General features: G+C 42.2%; 2 protein-coding genes across 2 annotated transcripts; one reads left to right on the forward strand and one right to left on the reverse strand.

The window, feature by feature from the left end:
* Positions 1 to 58: 58 nt before the first annotated feature.
* Positions 59 to 5,946, forward strand: c10h1orf146 (chromosome 10 C1orf146 homolog). The gene is made up of 5 exons (XM_014123100.3): positions 59 to 431; positions 633 to 726; positions 4,449 to 4,620; positions 4,888 to 4,966; positions 5,563 to 5,946. Exons 1-5 carry the CDS (start codon positions 240 to 242, stop codon positions 5,674 to 5,676), a joined length of 651 nt encoding a protein of 216 aa, XP_013978575.1. The 5' UTR covers positions 59 to 239; the 3' UTR covers positions 5,677 to 5,946.
* Positions 5,947 to 6,011: 65 nt separating this feature from the next.
* On the reverse strand, positions 6,012 to 19,199 carry glmnb (glomulin, FKBP associated protein b). The gene is made up of 18 exons (XM_045687715.2): positions 18,992 to 19,199; positions 18,680 to 18,808; positions 15,814 to 15,924; positions 15,585 to 15,693; positions 12,480 to 12,732; positions 12,208 to 12,310; positions 11,834 to 12,012; positions 11,673 to 11,726; positions 11,544 to 11,574; positions 11,354 to 11,443; positions 11,209 to 11,250; positions 11,040 to 11,113; positions 10,702 to 10,786; positions 8,191 to 8,300; positions 6,721 to 6,784; positions 6,474 to 6,609; positions 6,238 to 6,323; positions 6,012 to 6,144 (listed from the first exon to the last, which is right to left on the reverse strand). The coding sequence occupies exons 1-18, from the start codon at positions 19,025 to 19,027 to the stop codon at positions 6,043 to 6,045; spliced, it is 1,794 nt and encodes a 597-aa protein (XP_045543671.2). The 5' UTR covers positions 19,028 to 19,199; the 3' UTR covers positions 6,012 to 6,042.
* Positions 19,200 to 23,535: the final 4,336 nt, after the last annotated feature.

Consider the following 23,535-nt stretch of genomic DNA (forward strand, 5'->3'; position numbering starts at 1 on the left):
ATACAATGGTTGAATTTTTTTTTTTTGGGGGGGGGGGGGGTTGGTGATAGTGAAAATACAATAGATCATTTTTTTAAATTAACATAATTTGTGAAATTATATAGATTTGTATTGTACATGTCGGGTTAAAATGAGGGATACACTTGGGTGTTTGTTGCTGTACGTGAAATGACCTAAATTGCGTCACCTTTTTGGGGTCCCGTGACGTCTTGCTCACACCTCCTTCGCGTGCCTCCTTGATGTCGTTAGATTCCAGTCAACTCAGCACCGCTCATTCGGGCAAAACAGACTTGGTTTGTTATCCAACTTCGCACCATATCTTATTTTGGGTGAATACAGTTAGCTACATACTACCACCAATAATGACTACCAACGGTAATGACAGGACAACTCAATGGAAAACAACAATTATAGTCAGCACATCACTTCAGGTAACGTTTAACACCACAAATGGCTAGCCAAAGAAGTTGCTAGCGAGCTAGCTTGGGCCAAAATTGACCATTTCTGTTGTATAATTCAGTTCTTCCCGATATTGATATTAAGTCAATATTTTTGACAATTTGATTATTACAGCTTATTAGATTTCATCAAGACATTACCCAGCTAAAACATTACCCTACTAAAACACACAGAATCATGACACATCCAGGATGCTTCTTGCACAGCACCATCGGATCCGATTCTCAGACGCTGTCAAGTCGGGATCCATTGTTTTCCCGCAGTCAGGTAATCATCAATTTGGATTACGTTATTTGATTCATGCTTCAAAGGTACAGTATGTATGCCTATACTAAGGTGACCAGATTTCTGAAATGAAAACCGGGGACATTTCCAGTTAGGCGGTCAATATATAATTAAAATATCAAATTTTATTTTCTATGAAATAAAAAAGGGGGACAATTCCAGTTTCATGTATTTAGTCTAACAGGCTCACTGTGATAGAGAAAACAACTATATTACACAAACACTACAGACAAGACAACTGTCCGATCTGAACAGCCATTCAGTGGTCCTGGTAGAATAAGAACAGAAGAGAACATGAGCAAAATTGAAAAACAGACAATAGTATATGTGAAATACTTAACAACATAATAAAGAAATAAGATGCTGATGAGATTGGTAACTACATAATATACTCATACCAACCTAATCTGTATATTTCTCAGAAGAATGTATTTTCTTCAGGATTGCTCAGTCTTTGGCCAACTCCTGGCAGGGGAGGTTGAAGTTTATCTTCACAATAAGCATGGCCTTGATGGTAGGAACAGTGAACCTATTTCTTGCTGCTGTCCATATATCATTATTTTGGGAGAACACACTCTCGACTGGTGCATTACTTCCAGCTAAGCACGTGACAGCAGACGCTAATCTAGCCAGGTTAGTGAGTGGGATGTCATTCTCTTTGAAGTGGGTAACCACCGCGCTCCGTCTCTGACTAAGCGGTGTCTCAGATGTTTTCCATTCTTCAAGCGATCCCCCCTTTAGGAACTCTTGCAGGCCAATAACCTTGTCACACAATGCATCCTCATTGATGGTCACATTGGAGCATTTTTCCTGCAGTGTGGCTGCTGCCTTCTGGATCACTTCACGCAGAGGTTGCCTTTTTAAAAGTTGACAATGTAAATCTTTTAGATTATCTGTGTGCTTTCCCCATGCTTGCAAGTAGTGAAGAATGATTGGGATGTTTGGAGAAAGCTCTCTTTAGACATGGCTCCATTTTCCTCTAGCTCTCTCAGAAGTCCTCTGACCAAAACTGGAATGAAGTTGTCATCACGTCTTGCAGTCAATTTTGCCTCAATGGTTCTCAGAATTGCAGCGGACTCCACAGCACAGTGGTCCTGGCCTTCAAGCATCTTGATCGTGTCACTGAAAATGGTCAAGTTTCAATGGACAAAGGCCAGCCAAAGTTCAGTCAGTGGATCTTCGAACATTGTTCGCAGGACAACAGGGCATTTGTCTTCAGAAAGAAAAAAGGATTTCAATGGCACATACATTTTCAGCACTCTTTCTAGAGCAGGGAGCATGGACATCCAGCGAACATTGCTGTGTCCTAAAATGTTATGGTACTCCTGGCCAACAAACTCACAAAAGCCCTTCAGTCTTTCTACTCTGACAGTGAAAATATGAACATATCCAAATATCTTTGTGAGCAGGTACTCAACATCAAGTGGAATCATATCCAAAGCTGTTCTGGCCGTGTTATGAATGATGTGGGCAGGACAACCTAAGCCAATCACCTCCCGCTGCAGAGCATTTTTAACTTTTCTTATGGACATTGACCCTCCCCAGCCTATTCAGTCCTCCAAAGTTGGTATTTGTTGTCGGCAGAGAATGTTTTCCAGGTTACATTTTTGGATGACCACCAGGACCTCAGCTGCAATTTCCTCTGCTGTTTCTCTGTTCAATTCAACAAAATCAAACCGTTTTGATTCCACAGATGTGCTGCCATCATATATCTTACAATATTTGACTACTATTGGCAGCAGCTTTACATGTCCATGATTGGACGCATCAATGGACAGGGACACAAATTCAACCTGGTCTAGGTCCTGTGTTACCAAAGTAGTTGCCCATGTTGCTAACACGTTACTCACTATGGCGTCACATTTTGTCCTAGCACATGTAAACTTTGGCTCATAAAGCTTCCGTGCCAGTTGTGCTGTGCAGTACATAGATCTGTAACTATAATTGTGTCGCATAGTGTGGTATGCAAAGACACCCTCCTGCACAGCTAAACCATATTCTTCTTGGGAAGGCTCTACCTTCTTGAAGAATGTGGTGACAGAGGGTATACCAACACGGGCAATCAGAGAGGATTTATGGTCTGCTGATGTTCTACCACTGCCGTTCTTCTCCGGCTGCCAACTGAAAGAGAGGAATTACAACGGGTGCAGTGAACCATTCTATCGTCTTGACCTGAGCGTATAAATGGAAATTCTCTCATGTTTTTCATAAAAAGTGCATTTCTGTTTCTTGGAAAGAGTCATTGTATCTCCTCTGTCTGCTCTTCTTCACTCTCCTCGTGTCACTCTTCTTACTCTCTAACTTTTTCTTCTCCTCCAATGTTTCTCCTCTTTTCTTCACTCATCTTCCTTCTCTTTCTTCCTTTCCTTCTCTTCACCTTTCCACCTCACTCTTCTACTCTCTCCTTGCATCACTCTTTTTACTCCCTCAATTTTCCCTTCTCCTTCCTCTCCAATCTGTATTAATAAACAGCATACTATTAGATAAAGTACTTTGGTTAACAGGTTCCCATTGCTTGCCTCATTTTTATATTTTATCTCAAAAGCATTGTTTAGAATAATACATTGGCAGGCTCTGTAATCATATCTTTACCTTTCCTCCTCCATCTCCTTCAGTCTTCTTCCTATCCAGTCTTTCTCCTCTCCTTCCACTCCACTGCTAATGTTATCCATGAACATTTCTAAATATATTTTCACACTACTTATTATAATGCTAAACCATTAAAATTGTAATCTACAAAAATATTCTCATAATTAATTGTGCATTAATTTAATATAATCATATTTCCAAAATAGCCCGTCCACTGCATGTTTACATGTGAACGTTTTTTAACCTAGCTACCATAACAGTAGCTAGCTAACTTAGCTAGCTAACTTAGTCTACATAGCTAATGTTAGCTAGCATAACCTATTTAAAACCTTATAGAGCAGATCATCTATCTATATAATAAATTGTGACATTATAACATCACTAGCTAGTCTCTCAAACGATTGTAACGTACCTGGCTTGAAAAGACGTTTGTGGTGATGTTGTGGATTCACTTGACACTTGCTAGCTTCTGGTCGAGTTTTCCACAGCAGTTTTCTCTAAAACTATCGCGAGCAAGTAGTTAGTAGAAGAAGAAGAGTGAACGAAGCTGCTATAGCGAGCAGCCCCCTCTCTTGGCCTAAACAAGCACAACGCGATTGAGACCTCAACCGGTAGGCTGTGCTGCCCGGTCTTTCTTGCCAAGTAAAATATTTCACTTTGCGGTCTGTTTTTAACACATAGTTAAAAACGGGGACATTTCCGGGGACAGCTCCAGCCAAAAACGGGGACTGTCCCCGGAAAACGGGGACGTCTGGTCACCCTAGCCTATACTAGAGATCCGCAGTTGGTGTCTTTAGGCTATCACATTGCCAATGCCAAGAGGACGATGTCACAGTGCCACCTAACACCTGTTGTAAGGGGGTTCCCGCCATATACACTGTCCCCTGGGCCTGTCATGACATCAGATACCTTTCAGCTAATGTGGTCGTAACTTCAAAAACTGCAGGATTTTGCTCCTATTAAAAGACTGCAGAAGACTTCTGTCGGGCATTACCTAGATATTTTGTGATAATCCATTGACTCCCTCATAATCTAGCAAATAAAGCGCATAAGCCCAAGGCCAGTCTGCAAAACCAAAGTTGTGTTATAAATTAATGTATGTGTGGGTTGTCCAGGTATTGCATTCCTCATAATAAACCCACAAGAACTACCAGAGAACCTTGAGGAAGCAGGACTGTTTGACAAGATCAAGAAGTTTGTGACGGTTCACCGCAATAGTTTCCTTCTCCTGCAAGCCCCTTTTTATGGGAAGAAGGAACTGGACATCATGTCAGTGATACAGCACAGGTATGGTTATTTTATTATACTTTATAGCAGACAATTTTATTCCTGTCTGGAACGATTCTAACATGTGCAAATGTTATACATTACAGGCTAATGTGGACTAGTGTAGTTTCACAGTAATGATCACTCCTCCTCTAAACGATTATCCTACTGTATTGACCCAAATACATTCAAATGACCAGTAGTTTTGAATGATGCAACAATATTTCCGGTCACATGGCTATGTTAGTGCTGTGCTTTGTAACTGAGGGATCCTGTGGTCTATTGCAGATTCCTTGGCAGCAATCTCAGAGTTCTACCTGTACGTAACAACACAGAGATAGTCAAGGGGATGCTGACTATAGCCAAAGTAAGGATGAAAGAAGACACCCCTAAGTCCTCACACATTATATTGACATGGATATTAAGTAATAATAATAATGAAAAACTAAAATTAAGATACTTGGCATTAGTTGATAAAAAAAATCTAATCAAAATCAAATGTTATTTGTCACATGCGCCGAATACAACATGTGTAGACCTTACCGTGAAATGCTTACTTACAGGCCCTTAACCAACAATGCAGTTCAATAAAAAAATTATATTTACAAAATAAACTAAAGTAAAAAATAAAATAAAAAGTAACACAATAAAATAACAATTCCAAAGCTATAAACAGGGGAAACCGGTACCGAGTCAATGTGCGGGGGTAAAGGTCAGTCAAGGTCATTTGTACATATAGGTAGGGGTAAAGTGACTATGCATAGATAAGATATAGTCGATACAAATATTGTTTATAACGATAAAGTTGATACAAAGTTAGGCTACTTTACTTTGCTAGGTTCATCAGGGACAATGCACATTAATAAACATTTCTGTCAATGTGCCAGGTTTTTGCTAGCCGGCTAAAATTGAGAGTTCATCAAGTTTTCCCCCTGTGATAATGAAAGTGATCTCATCTTCCAGGCCACCAGTAAGCCCCATGTTGACAGCATGCGGGATCGGATGTCTCTGGCCAGGGCCCACATTATAGAGAGCAGCTCTGTCTGGGAGATGCTCAGGGACATTAAGCTGGGGTGAGCAGCTGGTGCAGAGTATGGATGCCAGGTCCCCTCAAATCTACCTGTTCATAATAGGTTAGTGACTCTAATGATTGATTTATGCTAGGTCTGGCATCCTCTGTTTATGGTCACAAGCACAGAATGGCTTTAACCCAACTGGCATGTATTTAGTGTGCTTGATATACTCAATGCATCCAATCCTGTATCCAGCAGAATACTATTACTGTATAGATTCAGTAGAAAGTCAATTGAAAATCCAGCATTGCAAATAAGTGAAATGAGGCTTAAATAAAAAAAAAAAAAATTGTAGATTGTGTATTTATTATTTATTATTAACCTGAAACAATCATTTTTAAAAGCATAAGGCTCTGAGCCATCTCTGTTGTTAGACAGCAGTCCCAGTTTTCACTTTCTCCTCTGATATCTCCTCAATACGGATCACTAGACTCTCCATCAGGTCAAAGGTCACCAGAGCACACTGCAGTACCTGTGAAGTCCAAATAACTCAGTGCCAATTAAAATGATTAAATTCAATGTGACAAGCAAGCAAAAACAGCAGTGGTAACGTGGCTGTAGTTACCTGATAATGCATCTCTGGGGTCATATCTGATACCTTGTTCTTCACAGTCATAGTCTGAACTAATGCACCTCTAGCCTCTCTGGCTTCTGTTAGTGGATGAGAGTCACAATAATACATTGATTTGTGTACACAGTATAATACATGTGGTACATTGTTCCCAGAATAATACACAGTATTTACATGTAATACATTTTAATAGATGGAGTACTGTAGTGTAGAGAGATCTGCTTTCTTACCCTGTGCTTGAATCTTCTTGTCCTCTCTCATGTTCTTAACCTGCCCTGCGTAGTAGGCTCTAGAGAGGGCCAGACACACCCTCAGCATCTTCAGGTAGTCCTCTTTGATCTTGAACAGCTCCGGCCATATACTTGACTGAAAACATCAGCGTTAGGCCATCACCATGCTGTCTTGTCTTAACCACATCAACTGACTAGTAGCGAGGTTTAATCTTCTGAGTTATATGAATGTGTCAAAAACACTCACTGTCTGCTGCCAGTCCATGTCCCGCATAAGCAGGTATCGTAACAGATTGAGAGACTCCATTACCCTAAGGTAGAGATGGACAAAGAATACTATACGGAACAAAAATATAAACGCAACATACAACAATTTCAAAGATTTTACTGCATTACAGTTCATATAAGAAAATCAGTGAATTTAAATAAATTCATTAGGCCCTAATATATGGATTCCACATGACTGGGAAAACAGAAATGCATCTGTTGGTCACAGATACCTTCTCGTCACAGATCTCGTCACGGTATCTCTGTGTATTCAAATTACCATCGATAAAATGCAGTTGTGTTCGTTGTCCTTAGTTTATGCCTGCCCATACCATAACCCTTCCGCCACCATGGGATGCTCTGTTCACAACGATGACATCAGCAAACCGCTCGCCCACACAACGCCATACACATGGTTGTATGGCGTTGAGGTTGTGAGTTGTTTGAACGTACTGCCAAATTCTCTAAAACAACGTTGGAGGCAGATGGTAGATAAATGTACATTAAATTATCTGGCAACAGCTCTGGTGGACATTCCTGCCGGCAGCATGCCAATTGCACGCTGCCTCAAAACTTGACACATCTGTGGCATTGTGTTGTGTGACAAAACTGCACATTTTAGAGTGGCCTTTTATTGTCCCCAGCACAAGGTGCACCTGTGTAATGATCGTGCTGTTTAATCAGCTTCTTGATATGCCACACCTGTCAGGTGGATGGATTATCTTGGCAAAGGAGAAATGCTCACTAAAAGGGATTTAAACAAATTTGTGCACAACATTTTTGATAAATAAGCTTTTTGTGCGTATGGAACATTTCTGGGGTCTTTTATTTCAGCTCATGAAACATGGGACCAACATTAAATAAATAAAAATGTTACATGTTGCGTTTATATTTTTGTTCAGTGTATATTATATTGTCTGTGTTTCAATCGGGTATTACAAGTTGACAACAGTCAGCTGATGTTGACCTACTTACTACTGTCTATGTTTTAATCTGGAGGGAGAGTTGATTAATCAATTAAATCTTGTTGGCTAAGAATGCTATCTCCATTGTTAGAAAGAAAGGCATTCTAGGAATGAAACCTGAACTTCATTAGAGAGTAGATCTGTGTCGTGGTCCATGTTCCATCTGCCTAATGCTGGGCACCAGATATACGTGGCTAGAATATGCAGCTCTCTACTGCAGTATTAATCACCAGATAAGGGAACAGTCACAGCTTGTAGAGGGGCAAGGCAGGCTCACCAGTCCAGGGTTTGTATTTTAGACTACAGAGAGGTATCAGGATTGCTTCAACAGATCCTATGGGTCAACTTCCCAGACAGATTAAGCCTAGTCCTAGAAAAAGTATGCACACTGCTCACCATTGACAGTGTTTTTTAGTCCAGGACTAGGTTTAATCTGTATCCAGGTAACTGGCCCTAAATTTAGGGAGAGGACAAACGGTACTAACCTGTCCATACTGTTCAGCAGGTCTGTTTCTGGGCCCCGTGGGAAACAGAGAACCAGTCTCAGTAGGGGAAGAACCTGGATTCCCATAAACCATTCATTCTCATGACCTGGCTAGAGATAACCAGGAGAACACAATTATAGGTTGCACTGTATACACCTTTTCTAATGCAATGAAATGGAGCTACTGTCCTGTTTATCAAAATGTCTCCTACTACAGTGCATTCAGAAAGTATTCAGACCCCTTGACTTTTTCCACATTTTATTACATTACAGCCTTATTCTAAAATGGATTCAATTGTCCCCCCCATCAATCTACACACAATACCCGATAATGTCAAAGCAAAAACAGGTTTTTAGAAATTAAAAAACAAAAATATTATATTTACCTAAGTATTCAGACCCTTTACTCAGTACTTTGTTGAAGCACCTTTTGCAGTGATTACAGCCTTGAGTCTTCTTGGGTATGACGCTACAAGCTTGGCACACCTATATTTGGGGAGTTTCTCCCATTCTTCTCTGCAGATCCTCTCAAACTTTGTCAGGTTGGATGGGTAGCGTCGCTGCACAGATATTTTCAGGTCTCCAAAGATGTTCGATCGGGTTTAAGTCCGGGCTCTGGCTGGGCCACTCAAGGACATTCAGAAACTTGTCCCGAAGCCACTCCTGCGTTGTCTTGGCTGTGTGCTTGTCCTGTTGGAAGGTGAACCTTCACCCCAGTCTGACGTCCTAAATGCTCTGGAGCAGGTTTTCATCAAGGATCTCTCTGTACTTTGCTCCATTCATCTTTCCCTCAATCCTGACTAGTCTTCCAGTCCTTGCCGCTGAAAAACATCCCCACAGCATGATGCTGCCACCACCATGCTTCACCGTAGGGATGGTGCCAGGATTCCTCCAGACGTGACGCTTGGCATTCAATCTTGGTTTCATCAGACCAGAGAATCTTGTTTCTCATGGTCTGAGAGTCTTTAGGTGCCTTTTGGCGATCTCCAAACGGGCTATCGTGCCTTTTACTGAGGAGTGGCTTCCGTCTGGTTTGGCCGTGCGGCCAGCTTTAGGAAGAGTCTTGGTGGTTTCAAACTTCTTCCATTTAAGAATGTTGGAGGCCACTGTTCTTGGGGACCTTCAATGCTGCAGACATTTTTTGGTACCCTTCCCCAGATCTGTGCCTCAACACAATCCTGTCTCGGAGTTCTATGGATAATTCCTTCAACCTCATAGCTTGGTTTTTGCTCTGACATGCACTGTCAAATCCAATTGTAATTGTCACATGCGCTGAATACAACAGGTGTAGACCTTACAGTGAAATGCTTACTTACAAGCCTTTAACCAACAATGCTTTAAGAAGTTAAGAAAAAAAAAGCGTTGAGTAAAAAATTGAAAATAAAAATAACAAATAATTAAACAGCAGCAGTAAAATAACAAGCGAGGCTATATACAGGGGGTACCGGTACAGAGTCAATATACGGGGACACCGGTTAGTTGAGGTAATATAGGTAATATGTACATGTAGGTAGAGTTAAAGTGACTATGCATAGATTATAACAGAGAGTAGCAGCAGTGTAAAAGAGGGTTCTGGATAGCCCTTTGATTAGCTGTTCAGGAGTATTATGGCTTGGGGGTAGAAGCTGTTAAGAAGCCTTTTGGACCTCGACTTAGCAGAGAGAACAGTCTATGACTAGGTTGGCTGGAGTCTTTGACAATTTTTAGTGCCTTCCTCTGACACCGCCTGATATAGAGGTCCTGGATGGCAGGAAGCTTGGCCCCAGTGATGTACTGAGCCGTACGAACTACCCTCTGTAGTGCCTTGCGGTCGGAGGCCAAGCAGTTGCCATACCAGGCAGTGATGCAACCAGTCAGGATGCTCTCGATGGTGCAGCTGTAGAACCTTTGAGGATCTGAGGACCCATGACAAATCTTTTCAGTCTCCTGAGGGGGAATAGGCTTTGTCGTGCCCTCTTCACGACTGTCTTAGTGTGTTTGGACCATGATAGTTTGTTGGTGATGTGGACACCAAGGAACTTGAAGCTCTCAACCTGTTCCACTACAGCCCCGTCGATGAGAATGGGGGCGTACTCGGTCCTCCTTTTCCTGTAGTCCACAATCATCTCCTTTGTCTTGATCATGTTGAGGGAGTGGGACCTCTTCAACTGTGGGACCTTATATAGACAGGTGTGTGCCTTTCCAAATCACATCCAATCAATTGAATATACCACATGTGGACACCAATCAAGTTGTAGAAACATCTCAAGGATGATCAATGGAAACAGGATGCACCTGAGCTCAATTTAGAGTCTCATAGCAAAGGGTCTGAATACTTATGTAAATAAGGTATTTCTGTTTTTCATTTTTTATAAATTAGCAAAAAAATCTAAAAACCTGTTTTCGCTTTGTCATTATTGGGTATTGGAGGAATAGTTCTTAATTAATCAATTTTACAATAAGGCTGCAACGTAACACAATGTGGAAAAATGGAAGGGGTCTGAATACCTTTCAAATGCACTGTATATCTTACCTTCAAGGAGAGCTCAATCTGATTTTTGATGTTCTTTATAATGTAACCCTCTACTCCGGCATGGCAACTGGTTTTTATCATACACCTACGATAAGAAATCAGGATATTCAAGATGTTTGTAATACCATGTGGTCCTGGGGCCCTCCCTGGGTGCACGTTTTGGTTTTTGCCCTAGCACTACACAGCTGATTCAAATAAACAAAGCTTGATGATGAGTTGGTTATTTAAATCAGCTGTGTAGTGCTAGGGCAAAAACGAAACATGCACGGAGGGTACTGCTATAGAGTACGACAGATTCATCCATTGCGGACCACATACAGGCTATACAGCATTCTCACCTGAAGAATTTGTGCTTAGCCTCAGGTCCCAATTTATCTATGAAGAGCTGTAACACTTTAAACCCTCGTTCTCTCTGGTAATGGGAGAAAGGAGTTATTAGGCTAGCAGGTACATAGACCCAAAATTATTTCAATTGGTTTTATTCATGCAGGAGTTTTATTCAATTACCAAATGCAGAATTGGACACACAGTCAGGATCTGCACCAAGTGCTGCATTTCCACACAACAACAAAAACACATATCACAAATTATTATTATTACGTCTGTTACATATGCATCTGTTTAGCTGCTTCTGGTATGTAGTCAGACTCACCTGTGGAACACTGTAAAATGACTTTAGGTCCAGCAGTTCAACTGGGAGGCTGTTATCCTCCACTCTCTCCAAGCTTTTTGTATATAATTCCTGAGTGATAGAGCATGGAGAAGAATACTTAGCAATACGTACTACTAAGAGAGTTCACTCAATATAGTATTGGGAAGATTTGTAATCAATTTATCCTTACCAGGCCTTTGAGTAGGAACGATTCTTTCTTTCTATTTTAGGAAAGAAAACATCTTGTTTAGAGGAACACACTATATCTTGAACCAATGTTTTATTATCATGTAAGAACAGTATAGCTCTGAAAACATACCTACTCAGTAGGAGGTCAATATATTCCATATTACACTGCAGGACAAACACAGGGCTGAGAGATCAACAAAATAATATTAATACTATTATATGTTTCAAACATAGTTATCACCCCATATCTTAAATGATATGGTTATTCAGAACCTTTCAACTGTGTTTCACCTGAAAACTGCTGGAAAGCTCTCGATGGTGATGAACTGGACAAAGAGCATGTATGCCAGACAGGCCCGTGACTCCTGGGCTTCAGTACTGTCTGTCAGGAGGCCAGACTCCTCCCTCTTCTTCAGAGCCTTGTAGAACAGGAGGCCTGGGAGAGGCTCCTGGATGGCTGGTAGGGTGGCCTAGGATCAAAAACACAATGTAGTCTTGTTTTAGCTAGTTTATTATTAAAATTGTCTCTATGAGGTTGATTGCCTTGTTTGGTAGTCTCGCTGGACTTGCAGGAAGATGCAGCAGAAAAAGAGCTAACCCTTAGTGTAGTGTGCAGAGCCATTTCAAAAGGTCATCCCTCAACCAAGTAGGCCCGGATTACTTACCAGTATGTCTGTAGCAAAGTGCCATAGGGGAGACTGTTTATGGATGTCTATAGCCTGGTCAAGCTGTGCCTGAAGGAGTGGCTCCCTCAAGCTCCCCATGCAACTGTAGAGAGAAGAATAATATGCATTACAGATCAACAAGCCGGTGTCAGTATCTTCTACTCTCCTGATTATAACCTGGCCAATAACTAAATCTGATTGATACATTTTGGTGCTCCTTTTAGCAACATTAATATCCAACAAAGCACACAGACAGGCAGACAGACACCTACAACTTGAGAAGCTCAGTCTTTAGCTGATTGTCTGAAGCAGTGCCACCATCCTCGCTGTTGTCCCTCCTCTTCACTTCCTCCACGAATGGCTCCATGAACCTGGCCAGGGCTGAGCAGCAACGACACAGACCATACGCATCCTCCACTTCTTGCTCCTTGGTGTAAGGCACTGGCAGCCTGGACACCTGCTTCTGTAGGGCAGCCAGAGCCAGGCCTACCCAGGGAGCCTTCTCCTCACCCAGACGCAGCAGCACTAGGAGATGGACGGAGACATTCAAAAGTCACCAACATGAATAGCACTAAGAGAGGCAAGGATACATGAAGGAATGCATTATGTATAGGTTGTTTTACTGCATTCTGATTTGTTTTGGGGTAATGTATTAATAAATATTTGAAAAGGAATATATTAAAATGGCTCTCTACTGTCATTCAATCAATTACATGAAAAATGTAGGTTATCTAAGACTATTTAAGAAATCTTATTCAATAACTTCAACAGAATCTGGATTAACCTAAAGCATCTAACAGTAGCATAGAACAAATACTGAAAGAAGCTGCAACGCCAAAGAAGTTGATTGCCAAGTTATATCAAGGGTTGACTGAATTTTTAGCTGATGGTTCAGAATGTAAGGTAAAAATGGGAAACAGATCTCAAAGAAGAAATTGATGAGAACTATTGGTCACAGATACAGTTGAAGTCAGAAGTTTACAACCACCTTAGCCAAATACATTTAAACAGAGTTTTTCACAATTCTTGACATTTATTCCTAGTAAAAATTCCCTGTCTTAGGTCAGTTAGGATCACCATTTTATTTTAAGAATGTGAAATGTCAGAATAGTATTAGAGAGAATAATTTATTTCAGCTTTTATTTCTTTCATCACATTCCCAGTGGGTCAGAAGTTTACATACACTCAATTAGTATTTGGTAGAATTGCCTTTACATTGTTTAACTTGGGTCAAACGTTTCGGGTAGCCTTCCACAAGCTTCCCACAATAAGTTGGGTGAATTTTGGGCCCATTCCTCCTGACAGAGCTGGTGTAACTGAGTCAGGTTTGTAGGCCTCCTTGCTCGCACACGCTTTTTCAATTCTGCCCACACATTTTCTATAGGATTGAGGTCAGGGCTTTGTGATGGCCACTCTAATACCTTGACTTTGTTGTCCTTAAGCCATTTTGCCACAACTTTTGATGTATGCTTGGAGTCATTGTCCATTTGGAAGACCCATTTGTGACCAAGCTTTAACTTCCTGACTGATGTCTTGAGTTGTTGCTTCAATATATCCAAATAATTTTCCTACCTCATGATGCCATCTATTTTGTAACGTGCACCAGTCCCTCCTACAGCAAAGCACCCCCACAACATGATGCTGCCACCCCCGTGCTTCACGGTTGGGATGGTGTTCTTTGGCTTGCAAGCCTCCCCATTTTTCCTCCAAACATAACGATGGTCATTATGTCCAAACAGTTCTATTTTTGTTTCATCAGACCAGAGGACATTTCTCCAAAAAATACGATCTTTGTCCCCATGTGCAGTTGCAAACCGTAGTCTAGCTTTTTTATGGCGGTTTTGGAGCAGTGGCTTCTTCCTTGCTGAGCGGCCTTTCAGGTTATGTCGATATAGGAGTCGTTTTACTGTGGATATAGATGCTTTTGTACCTGTTTCCTCCAGCATCTTCACAAGGTCCTTTGCTGTTGTTCTGGGATTGATTTGCAATTTTCGCACCAAAGTACGTTCATCACTAGGAGACAGAATGTATCGCCTTCCTGAGCGGTATGACGGCTGCGTGGTCCCATGGTGTTTATACTTGCGTACTATTGTTTGTACAGATGAACGTTGTACCTTCAGGCATTTGGAAATTGCTCCCAATGATGAACCAGACTTGTGGAGGTCTACAATTATTATTGAGGTCTTGGCTTATTTCTTTTGATTTTCCCATGATGTCAAGCAAAGAGGCACTGAGTTTGAAGGTAGGCCTTGAAATACATCCACAGGTACACCTCCAATTGACTCAAATTATGTCAATTAGCCTATCAGAAGCTTCTAAAGCCATGACATCATTTTCTAGAATTTTCCAAGCTATTTAAAGGTACAGTCAACTTAGTGTATGTACACTTCTGACCCACTGGAATTGTGATTAAGTGAAATAATCTGTCTGTAAACAATTGTTGGAAAAAGTACTTGTGTCATGCACAAAGTAGATGTCCTAACCGACTTGCCAAAACTATAGTTTGTTAACAAGAAATTTGTGGAGTGGTTGAAAAACTAGTTTTAATGACTCCAACCTAAGTGTGTGTGATTTGATTTGATGTAAACTTCGGACTTCAACTGTATGGGAAAATGTTAATATTTGCTCCTACAATTTTAGCCATAAATTATTGCAATTGAAGATAATCCATTGGATTTACTACACTCCTGCTAGAATGCATGTAATGTACCCAGAAATGTCATATCGCTGTTGGAGATGCAAAAAACTCAAACGAACCCTATTACATATGCTGTGGTCCTGTGAGAAATGGACACCATTTTGGGATAATGTCTGTGCCATCATATCATTGTGTCAAAGATTTTAGATCCATCCATCTCCATGATTATGTCTGTTGCGGAATGTAAATATTCTTGACCAATATCAAAAAAGGTTTTGTAATTTAGGTCTAATTGCTGCAAAAATATGTGTAGCTATCAATTGGAAAGCATCATACACACGCATCGTCATTAACAAACTGAAGGTAGTTACATTCCATTAGATTGTGTTTTATGAAATTAAGCAAAAAAAAAAGACACGTTTGATATAATCTGGAAACCTCACATTGGCAATCTTGAGGAGTGTAAGATTTAACAACATACATAATTGTGTTTGAATTTGATGTATATGTGTATTGAAATGAAAGGCTACTGTGTTTTTGTACGTTTATGGACAGGTCTGGGAATGTTGTGGTGGTTGTGTTGTTTTTCTGTTCTGTTTGCATTTATAAATGTTAAAAATATCGGTATAAAAAAATGAAAGGGAACGTCATCAAGATTAAGTTACAGTAAGTGTCCAGTAGAGGGAAGCAAACAACATCTTCAGGAGATAGCCTTCACAATACCACTGCTAAGTATTACCTGTTTGAAGATGTGGGGCCATAAGTACGATGGTATCAGCGATGAGGTCCGGATGAAGGTCATCCACTTGGCCGAGAAAAATCAGCATGAGTTCCATCGGGCTGCATGTCTGAGAGACAAGATTTATACATTACTGTTAACTCTGATGCCATGCCATGTGAATCTACCTGCTGTTTAGCCTTCTGCCATGCAATTCTGTCAAGGGTAATTCATAATGCTTATAGTTTACCTCGGCCAGGTGTGTGATAATGGCCTGACAGGTAGAGGAACTCTTCTTCTTCTTCAGTGCCTCGGCCACCAGGGACGCAAGGAGGCCACAGCCCATAGACTCCACTATTCCCTGGGTCAGATAAAATAACCAAAAACATCTGTGTCATGTTGTCTACTTTTTACATTTAGAAAGAATGATGATGAAAAACAGTTGTGCAAGTTTATGGGAGGGTATACAAATTGTTGGTTGCATGTGGGCTATCTTGCTTATGACCACCTTGACTACCCCCTCACTTCGGTCAAAAAAGCTAAATTGATGTCCTAGCGAGGTTGCTATAGACCCTGTTATGACGTCCTAGCGAGGAGGCTATAAAGCCTGGTATGACTCCATGACATCCTAGCGAGGTAGCTATAGACCCTGTTTTGACTCCATGATGTCCTAGCGATGTAGCTATAGACCCTTGTATGACTCCATGATGTCCTAGTGAGGTAGCTATAGACCCTGTTATGACTCCATGACATCCTAGTGAGGTAGCTCTAGACCCTGTTATGACTCCATGATGTCCTAGCGAGGTCGCTATAGACCCTTGTATGACTCCATGAAGTCCTAGCGAGTTAGCTATAGACCCTGTTATGACTTCATGACATCCTAGCGAGGTAGATATATAGACCATGTTATGACTCCATGACATCCTAGCGAGGTAGCTATAGACACATGTATGACTCCAAGACATCCTAGCGAGGAAGCCATAGACCCTTGTATGACTCCATGATGTCCTAGCGAGGTAGCTATTATGACTCCATGATGTCGTAGCGAGTTAGCTATAGAGGCTGTTGAATCTCCATGACATCCTAGCAAGCTAGCTTTAGACCCTTGTAGGACTCCATGACATCCTAGCGATGTAGCTATAGACTCTTGTATGACTTCATGAAGTCCTAGTGAGGTAGCTATAGACCCTGTTATGACTCCATGACATCCTAGCGAGGTAGATATATAGACCATGTTATGACTCCATGACATCCTAGCGAGGTAGCTATAGACCCTGTTATGACTCCATGACGTCCTAGCGTTGTTGCTATAGACCCTATTATGACTCCATCACATCCTAGCGAGGTAGCTATAGACCCTTGTATGACTCCATGACATCCTAGTGAGTTAGCTATAGAACCTCGTATGACTCCATGATGTCATAGTTAGTTAGCTAAAAACCCTGTTATGACTCCATCACATCCTAGCGAGGTAGCTATAGACCCTTGTATGACTCCATGAGATCCTAGCGAGGTAGCTATAGACCCTGTTATGGCTCCATTATGTCCTAGCAAGGTAGCTATAGACCCTTGTATGACTTAATGATGTCCTAGCGAGATAGCTATAGACCCTGTTATGACTCCATTATGTCCTAGCAAGGTAGTTATAGACCCTTGTATGACTTAATGATGTCCTAGCGAGGTAGCTATAGACCCTGTTATGACTCCATGACATCATAGTGAGGTAGCTATAGACCCTTGTATGACTCCATGATGTCCTAACGAGCTAGCTATGGACCCTTGTATGACTCCATGATGTCCTAGCGAGGTAGCTATAGACCCTTGTATGACTCCATGATGTCCTAGTGAGGTAGCTATAGACCCTGTTATGACTCCATGACATCATAGTGAGGTAGCTATAGACCCTTGTATGACTCCATGATGTCCTAACGAGCTAGCTATGGACCCTTGTATGACTCCATGATGTCCTAGCGAGGTAGCTATAGACCCTTGTATGACTCCATGATGTCCTAGTGAGGTAGCTATAGACCCTGTTATGACTCCATCAACATTAACTACATTTCCATTCCATATTCTCTTTTTAAAGTGAATATCCCTTCACTACAGTTAGATAATACTTTATGTCCAAGTTGTGTGCTTTCTCACAGATTTCTCATTTGTGAGTCAATTCAATATCTTCAACCCAGAAACCTCTTGAGGTTCCTTTAGCTCCTTAAAGACTTTGAAAAACCACCCTGACACATGCTCCTGTAAGTGTAGGGTTTAGAGCAAAAGAAGGCGTGGGGAGGAGGGACAACCAAGGGCACTTAGAGAAGAGCCTTTCCAAACAGGGTCACCATCACTGGAGCGAGAAATCTGACTGGATATCGGCTGGTTCAGTCCTTACACCTTCAGGTCAACAGCCCAACAACAAGCTCTGGGTAGTGGCAGAGAGGTGATCATTATTTTATGTATACATCGCAAATGGCACCCTATTCTCTACATAGTGCACTACTTGGGATGCACACTATAGCCCTATGTGCCCTGGTCAAAAGTAGTGCATTATGTAGAGAATAGGGTGCCATTTGGGATGCACATTATATGTCTATGGTGGCAATGTAGCAAAGTGGCCTGTACTGTTAGCTGTAGTAGTAGACTTGCTGATGTTGTCACAGAGGAGACTGGAGTGTGCATGTGTCTGTCATCACCATTATCGGCCTCTGGGACTGGAATCTACTACACTACACTGTCAATGTGTAAAAATGTGTCAAACACAAGGTATATTTTACAACAATTTTCACAAATAGAGCAGTGTAAAAGCACCCAATGTCCTCTCGGTTCACTCTGTAACAGTAAGGTGTGATTCTTCTTAGGATATCTTTGAATTGAATTACTCACTTAGCGGAGCATGAGAGGGGTTTAGGTCCCGTGTGGCTCAGTTGGTAGAGCATGGTGTTTGCAACGCCAGGGTTGTGGGTTCGATTCCCACGGGGGACCAGTACGGAGAAAAAATGTATGAAATGTATGCATTCACTACTGTAAGTTGCTCTGGATAAGAGCATCTGCTAAATGACTAAAAATGACTAAAATGTTTTCATTGGAGGGCTTGCGAATGTGATGGTGATCGATGCATTTACCTGGTTCTTCTCATCCTGAATGAAGTCTAGCAGTTGTGTTGTGTCACCCTGATTAATATACACCAATCCAGCATTCTGGAACAGTTCATGGTCCTCTGGCCTTAAACCATCTTCCACCACGGCTTTTCGCTGTAGATATACAAGATGCCAACTGACACCACTCACAGAGACAGCTAGTTCAAAGTAGTAATTCTGACAGTATTATGCATCTGATTAGTCATATTATTGTTGAAAATGTCATCAATGATATTATTATAAGCATAGCTAGTTCTTATCATTCTTATATGAGCCACTGTTAGCATGTTAGCTTACCCATCTCTGGATGACATCCTGCAGCTGATCAGCCATCCTCAGCGTTTGTCTTGAATAACAATCGTGGAGGGGTCCAAAAAATAAGAGTGTGAATATTCAGATTATAGATGAAATAATGATATCAAAATTTCTGCCAAAAATAGGACACCAGATAGTTACTGTTGCGGTTTGAAATTGCTTGTGGTGAAGGTGGACTGTCCAGAGACCTCAGTCAGTAAACCTCTTATCAAGCACTATGTGCCTGAGCTATAATAGGATTAAAGGAGTGCTACATAGTCACGGCAGGCAACAGAACTGTCTGGAAGGCTCTAGCTGAGTCGAGGGAGACTCAATCAATCTTAAACCGCTAGAACTAACTGCATGCTGGTGGCCTGGGTTTGTTTTCTTTTAATAAACCACAAATGTAGGCTCCTATAGGGAAATGAAATTCATATCTTGTACATGAAAATCATAACAGACTCTGTTACTCTAAGAACAAGTACTGAGCACTGGCCTAAGCTGTATCAGTTTGCTGCGACAGACAGACAGACAGACAGACAGACAGACAGACAGACAGACAGACAGACAGACAGACAGACAGACAGACAGACAGACAGACAGACAGACAGACAGACACACACACACACACACACACACACACACACACACACACACACACACACACGGCTGTAGCTAGTTGAGATAAATAGATAGGGTTAGCCAGGAGCATGTTTGAACGGTAGGATTTAGCCAGCGGCTGCTGGTTAGGATAGGTTTGCTCTCTGTATTGGGCCGTGATGAAAGCAAAGCCCTGAACAAAAGCCACAAAGCAAATACACGCAGAGACAGTGTGCTGTGTTGACTCTGATTTAGTCATCTTTAATTGGAGACTGATGATTGTTGTGACGGTTACATGTAACCTACTGTATGTCAAAGCTGCTTACAACAATATACAGTTGCAAGAAAAATTATGCGAACCCTTTGGAATTACCTAGATTTCTACATAAATTTGTCATGAAATTTGATCTGATCTTCATCTAAGTTACAACAATAGACCAACACAGTCTACTTAAACTAAAAACACACAAACTATTATACGTTTTCATGTCTTTATTGAACACACCTTGTAAACATTCACAGTGCAGGGTGGAAAAATGTGAACCCTTGGATTTAATAACTGGTAGACCCTCCTTTGGCAGCAATAACCTCAACCAAACATTTTCTGTAGTTGCAGATCAGACCTGCACAACGACCAGGAGGAATTTTTTACAAAACAAAGAGGAATGGGTTCGTTGTCTTGTTGCATCACCCAACTTCTGTTGAGCTTCAATTGGCAGACAGATAGCCTTACATTCTCCTGCAAAATGTCCTGATAAACTTGGGAATTCATTTTTCCATCAATGATAGTGTAACCGATGTGAAATGGCTAGTTAGTTAGCGGTGGTGCGCGCTAATAGCGTTTCAATCAGTGACGTCACTCGCTCTGAGACTTGAAGTAGGGTTTCCCCTTGCGTTTGTAACAGTGTAGGTTCCGTCCCTCTCTTCGCCCCAACCCAGGCTCGAACCAGGGACCCTTGCACACATCAACAACTGACACCCACGAAGCATCGTTACCCATCGCGCCACAAAAGCCGTGGACGTTACTGCAGTCCGCATGCCAATTGAACGCTCACTCAAAACTTGAGACATCTGTGGCATTGTGTTGTGTGACAAAACTGGACATTTTAGAGTGGCCTTTTATTGTCCCCAGCACAAGGTGCACTTGTGTAATGATCATGCTGTTTAATCAGCTTCTTGATATGCCACACCTGTCAGGTGGATGGATTATCTTTGTAAAGAAATGCTCACTAACAGGGATGTAAACAAATTTGTGCATCAAATTTGAGAGAAATAAGCTTTTTGTGCATATGGAAATTTTCTGGGATCTTTTATTTCAGCTCATGAAACATGGAAGCAAAACTTTACATGTTGCGTTGAGAAGTGGAGCCAAATTATGAATTATTTGCATTGAAATGCAATGCAATGCCCAGTATCACTTGGTGTCTTCACACTCCTGGACACAATAAAGATTGACACTGAAGAATTGTTCTCTTTTCCAAAGGGGAAATCATCTCAACTTCACATCAATATTTTATTGTACCTAAGTAAAAAGCCAGACTCTTTTCTGCGCAATAGAAACCTATGACTAAACTCCACCTGTAGAGGGCACTGTTTTCAACATGTAAGCTGTGGGGGTTCAAGTGGAGCTGAGTGTAGAGCCATAAGGGAGAAATATACAGTACCAATCAAAAGTTTGGACACACCTACTCATTCAAGGGTTTTTCTTTATTTTTACTATTTTTTACATTGTAGAATAATAGTGAAGACATCAAAACTATGAAATAACACATTGAATCATGTATTAACCAAAAAAGTGTCAAACAAATCAAAATATATATTATAATTGAGATTCTTCAAAGTAGCCATCCTTTGCCTCGATGACAGCTTTGCACACTCTTGGCATTCTCTCAACCAGCTTCATGAGGAATGCTTTTCCAACAGTCTTGAAGGAGTTCCCACATATGCTGAGCACTCCGGGGTCCAACTCATCCCAAACCATCTCAATTGGGTTGAGGTCGGGTGATTGTGGAGGCCAGGTCATCTGATGCAGCACTCCATCACTCTCCTTCTTGGTCTAATAGCCCTTACACAGCCTGGAGGTCTGTTTTGGGTCATTGTCCTGTTGAAAAACAAATGATAGTCCCACTAATCGCAAACCAGATGGGATGGCGTATCGCTGCAGAATGCTGTGGTAGCCATGCTGGTTAAGTGTGCCTTGAATTCTAAATAAATCACTGACAGTGTCACCAGCAAAGCACCCCCCATCATCCTCTTCCATGCTTCACGGTGGGAACCACACAAGCGGAGATCATCCGTTCACCTACTCTGCGTCTCACAAAGACACGGCGGCTGGAACCAAAAATTTCTAATTTGGACTAGTCAGATCAAAGGACAGATTTCCACCGGTCTCATGTCCATTGCTCGTGTTTCTTGGCACAAGTCTCTTCTTCTTATTGGTGTACTTTATTAGTGGTTTCTTTGCAGCAATTCGACTATGAATGCCTGATTCATGCAGTCTCTTCTGAACAGTTGATGTTGAGATGTGTCTGTTACTTGAACTCTGTGAAACATTTATTTGGGCTGCAATTTCTGAGGTGCAGTTAACTCTAATGAACGTGTCCTATGCAGCAGAGGTAATTCTGGGTCTTCCTTTCCTGTGGCGGTCCTCGTGAGAGCCAGTTTCATCATAGCGCTTGATTGTTTTTTAAAATGCAAATCAATTTATAACATTTTTTACATGCGTTTTTCTGGATTTGTTTGTTGTTATTTTGTCTCTCACTGTTCAAATAAACCTACCATTAAAATTATAGACTGATCATTTCTTTGTCAGTGGGCAAACGTACAAAATCACCAGGGGATCAAATACTTTTTTCCCTCACTGTATATCCTCAGGCACCCCGTAGTGCCGGACGACATGCGTAAACAAGGCCTCCGCAGTCTGTACGGCGGTAGGGAGACCGGGCAGAGGGAGGAGACAACAGGACTTAGAGAACCGATCCACAACGACTAGGATCGCGGTGTTACCCTGTGAGGGGGGAAGATCGGTAAGAAAGTCCATCGACAGGTGCGACCAAGGCCGTTGTGGAACGGGTAAGGGGTGTAGCTTCCCTCTGGGCAGGTGCCTAGGAGCCTTACACTGGGCGCACACCGAGCAGGAGGAAACATAAACCCTCACGTCCTTAGCCAAGGTAGGCCACCAGTACCTCCAGCTCAAACTGTGCACTGTCCGACCGATCCCAGGATGACCAGAGGAAGGTGACGTGTGGGCCCAATAGAACAACCGGTCACGAACAGCAGACGGGACGTACAGACGCCCAGTGGGACACTGGACGGGAGCGGGCTCTGCACGTAACGCCTGCTCAATGTCCGCGTCCAGCTCCCACATTACCGGCGCCACCAGGCAGGAGTCGGGGAGCATGGGAGTGGGATCCATGGGCCGCTCCTCTGTGTCATACAGCCGGGACAATGTGTCTGCCTTCATGTTCTGGAAGCCTGGTCTGTAGGAAAGGGTGAACACAAAACGGGTGAAAAACATGGCCCAACTTGCCTGGCGAGGGTTCAGTCTCCTCGCTGCCCGGATGTACTCCAGATTGCGGTGGTCAGTCCAGATGAGAAAAGGGTGTTTAGCCCCCTCAAGCCAATGTCTCCACGCCTTCAAGGCATTGGCGACAGCCAACAGCTCCCGGTCCCCCACGTCATAGTTTCGCTCCGCCGGGCTGAGCAACCTCGAGAAGAAGGCACAGGGGCGGAGCTTCGGTGGCGTACCCGAGCGCTGAGAGAGCACAGCTCCTATCCCAGCCTCGGACGTGTCCACCTCCACTATGAACTCCAAAGAGGGATCCGGATTGGCCAGCACGGGAGCCGAGGTAAACAGAGCCCTCAGGTGACCAAAAGCCCTGTCCGCCTCAGCTGACCACTGCAAACGTACCGGGCCCCCCTTCAGCAGTGAGGTAATGGGAGCCGCT

This window comes from Salmo salar, chromosome 10, assembly GCF_965601325.2.
Source record: "Salmo salar chromosome 10, fSalSal1, whole genome shotgun sequence".
In the NCBI taxonomy this organism is placed as follows: Eukaryota; Metazoa; Chordata; class Actinopteri; order Salmoniformes; family Salmonidae; genus Salmo; species Salmo salar.

What these genes read in the sequence shown, in the direction of transcription:
- c10h1orf146 (XM_014123100.3), top strand. Translation starts at nt 240, where the DNA reads ATGTCGTTAGATTCCAGTCAACTCAGCACCGCTCATTCGGGCAAAACA. An exon ending in TAGTCAGCACATCACTTCAG is followed by an intron (nt 432 to 632) that starts GTAACGTTTAAC and finishes TAAAACACACAG; the next exon opens with AATCATGACACATCCAGGAT. An exon ending in CATTGTTTTCCCGCAGTCAG is followed by an intron (nt 727 to 4,448) that starts GTAATCATCAAT and finishes TGGGTTGTCCAG; the next exon opens with GTATTGCATTCCTCATAATA.
- glmnb (XM_045687715.2), bottom strand. Translation starts at nt 19,027, where the DNA reads ATGGCTGATCAGCTGCAGGATGTCATCCAGAGATGG. An exon ending in TTATCACACACCTGGCCGAG is followed by an intron (nt 15,694 to 15,813) that starts GTAAACTATAAG and finishes CTTGTCTCTCAG; the next exon opens with ACATGCAGCCCGATGGAACT. An exon ending in ATTGACCTCCTACTGAGTAG is followed by an intron (nt 11,575 to 11,672) that starts GTATGTTTTCAG and finishes TTCCTAAAATAG; the next exon opens with AAAGAAAGAATCGTTCCTAC.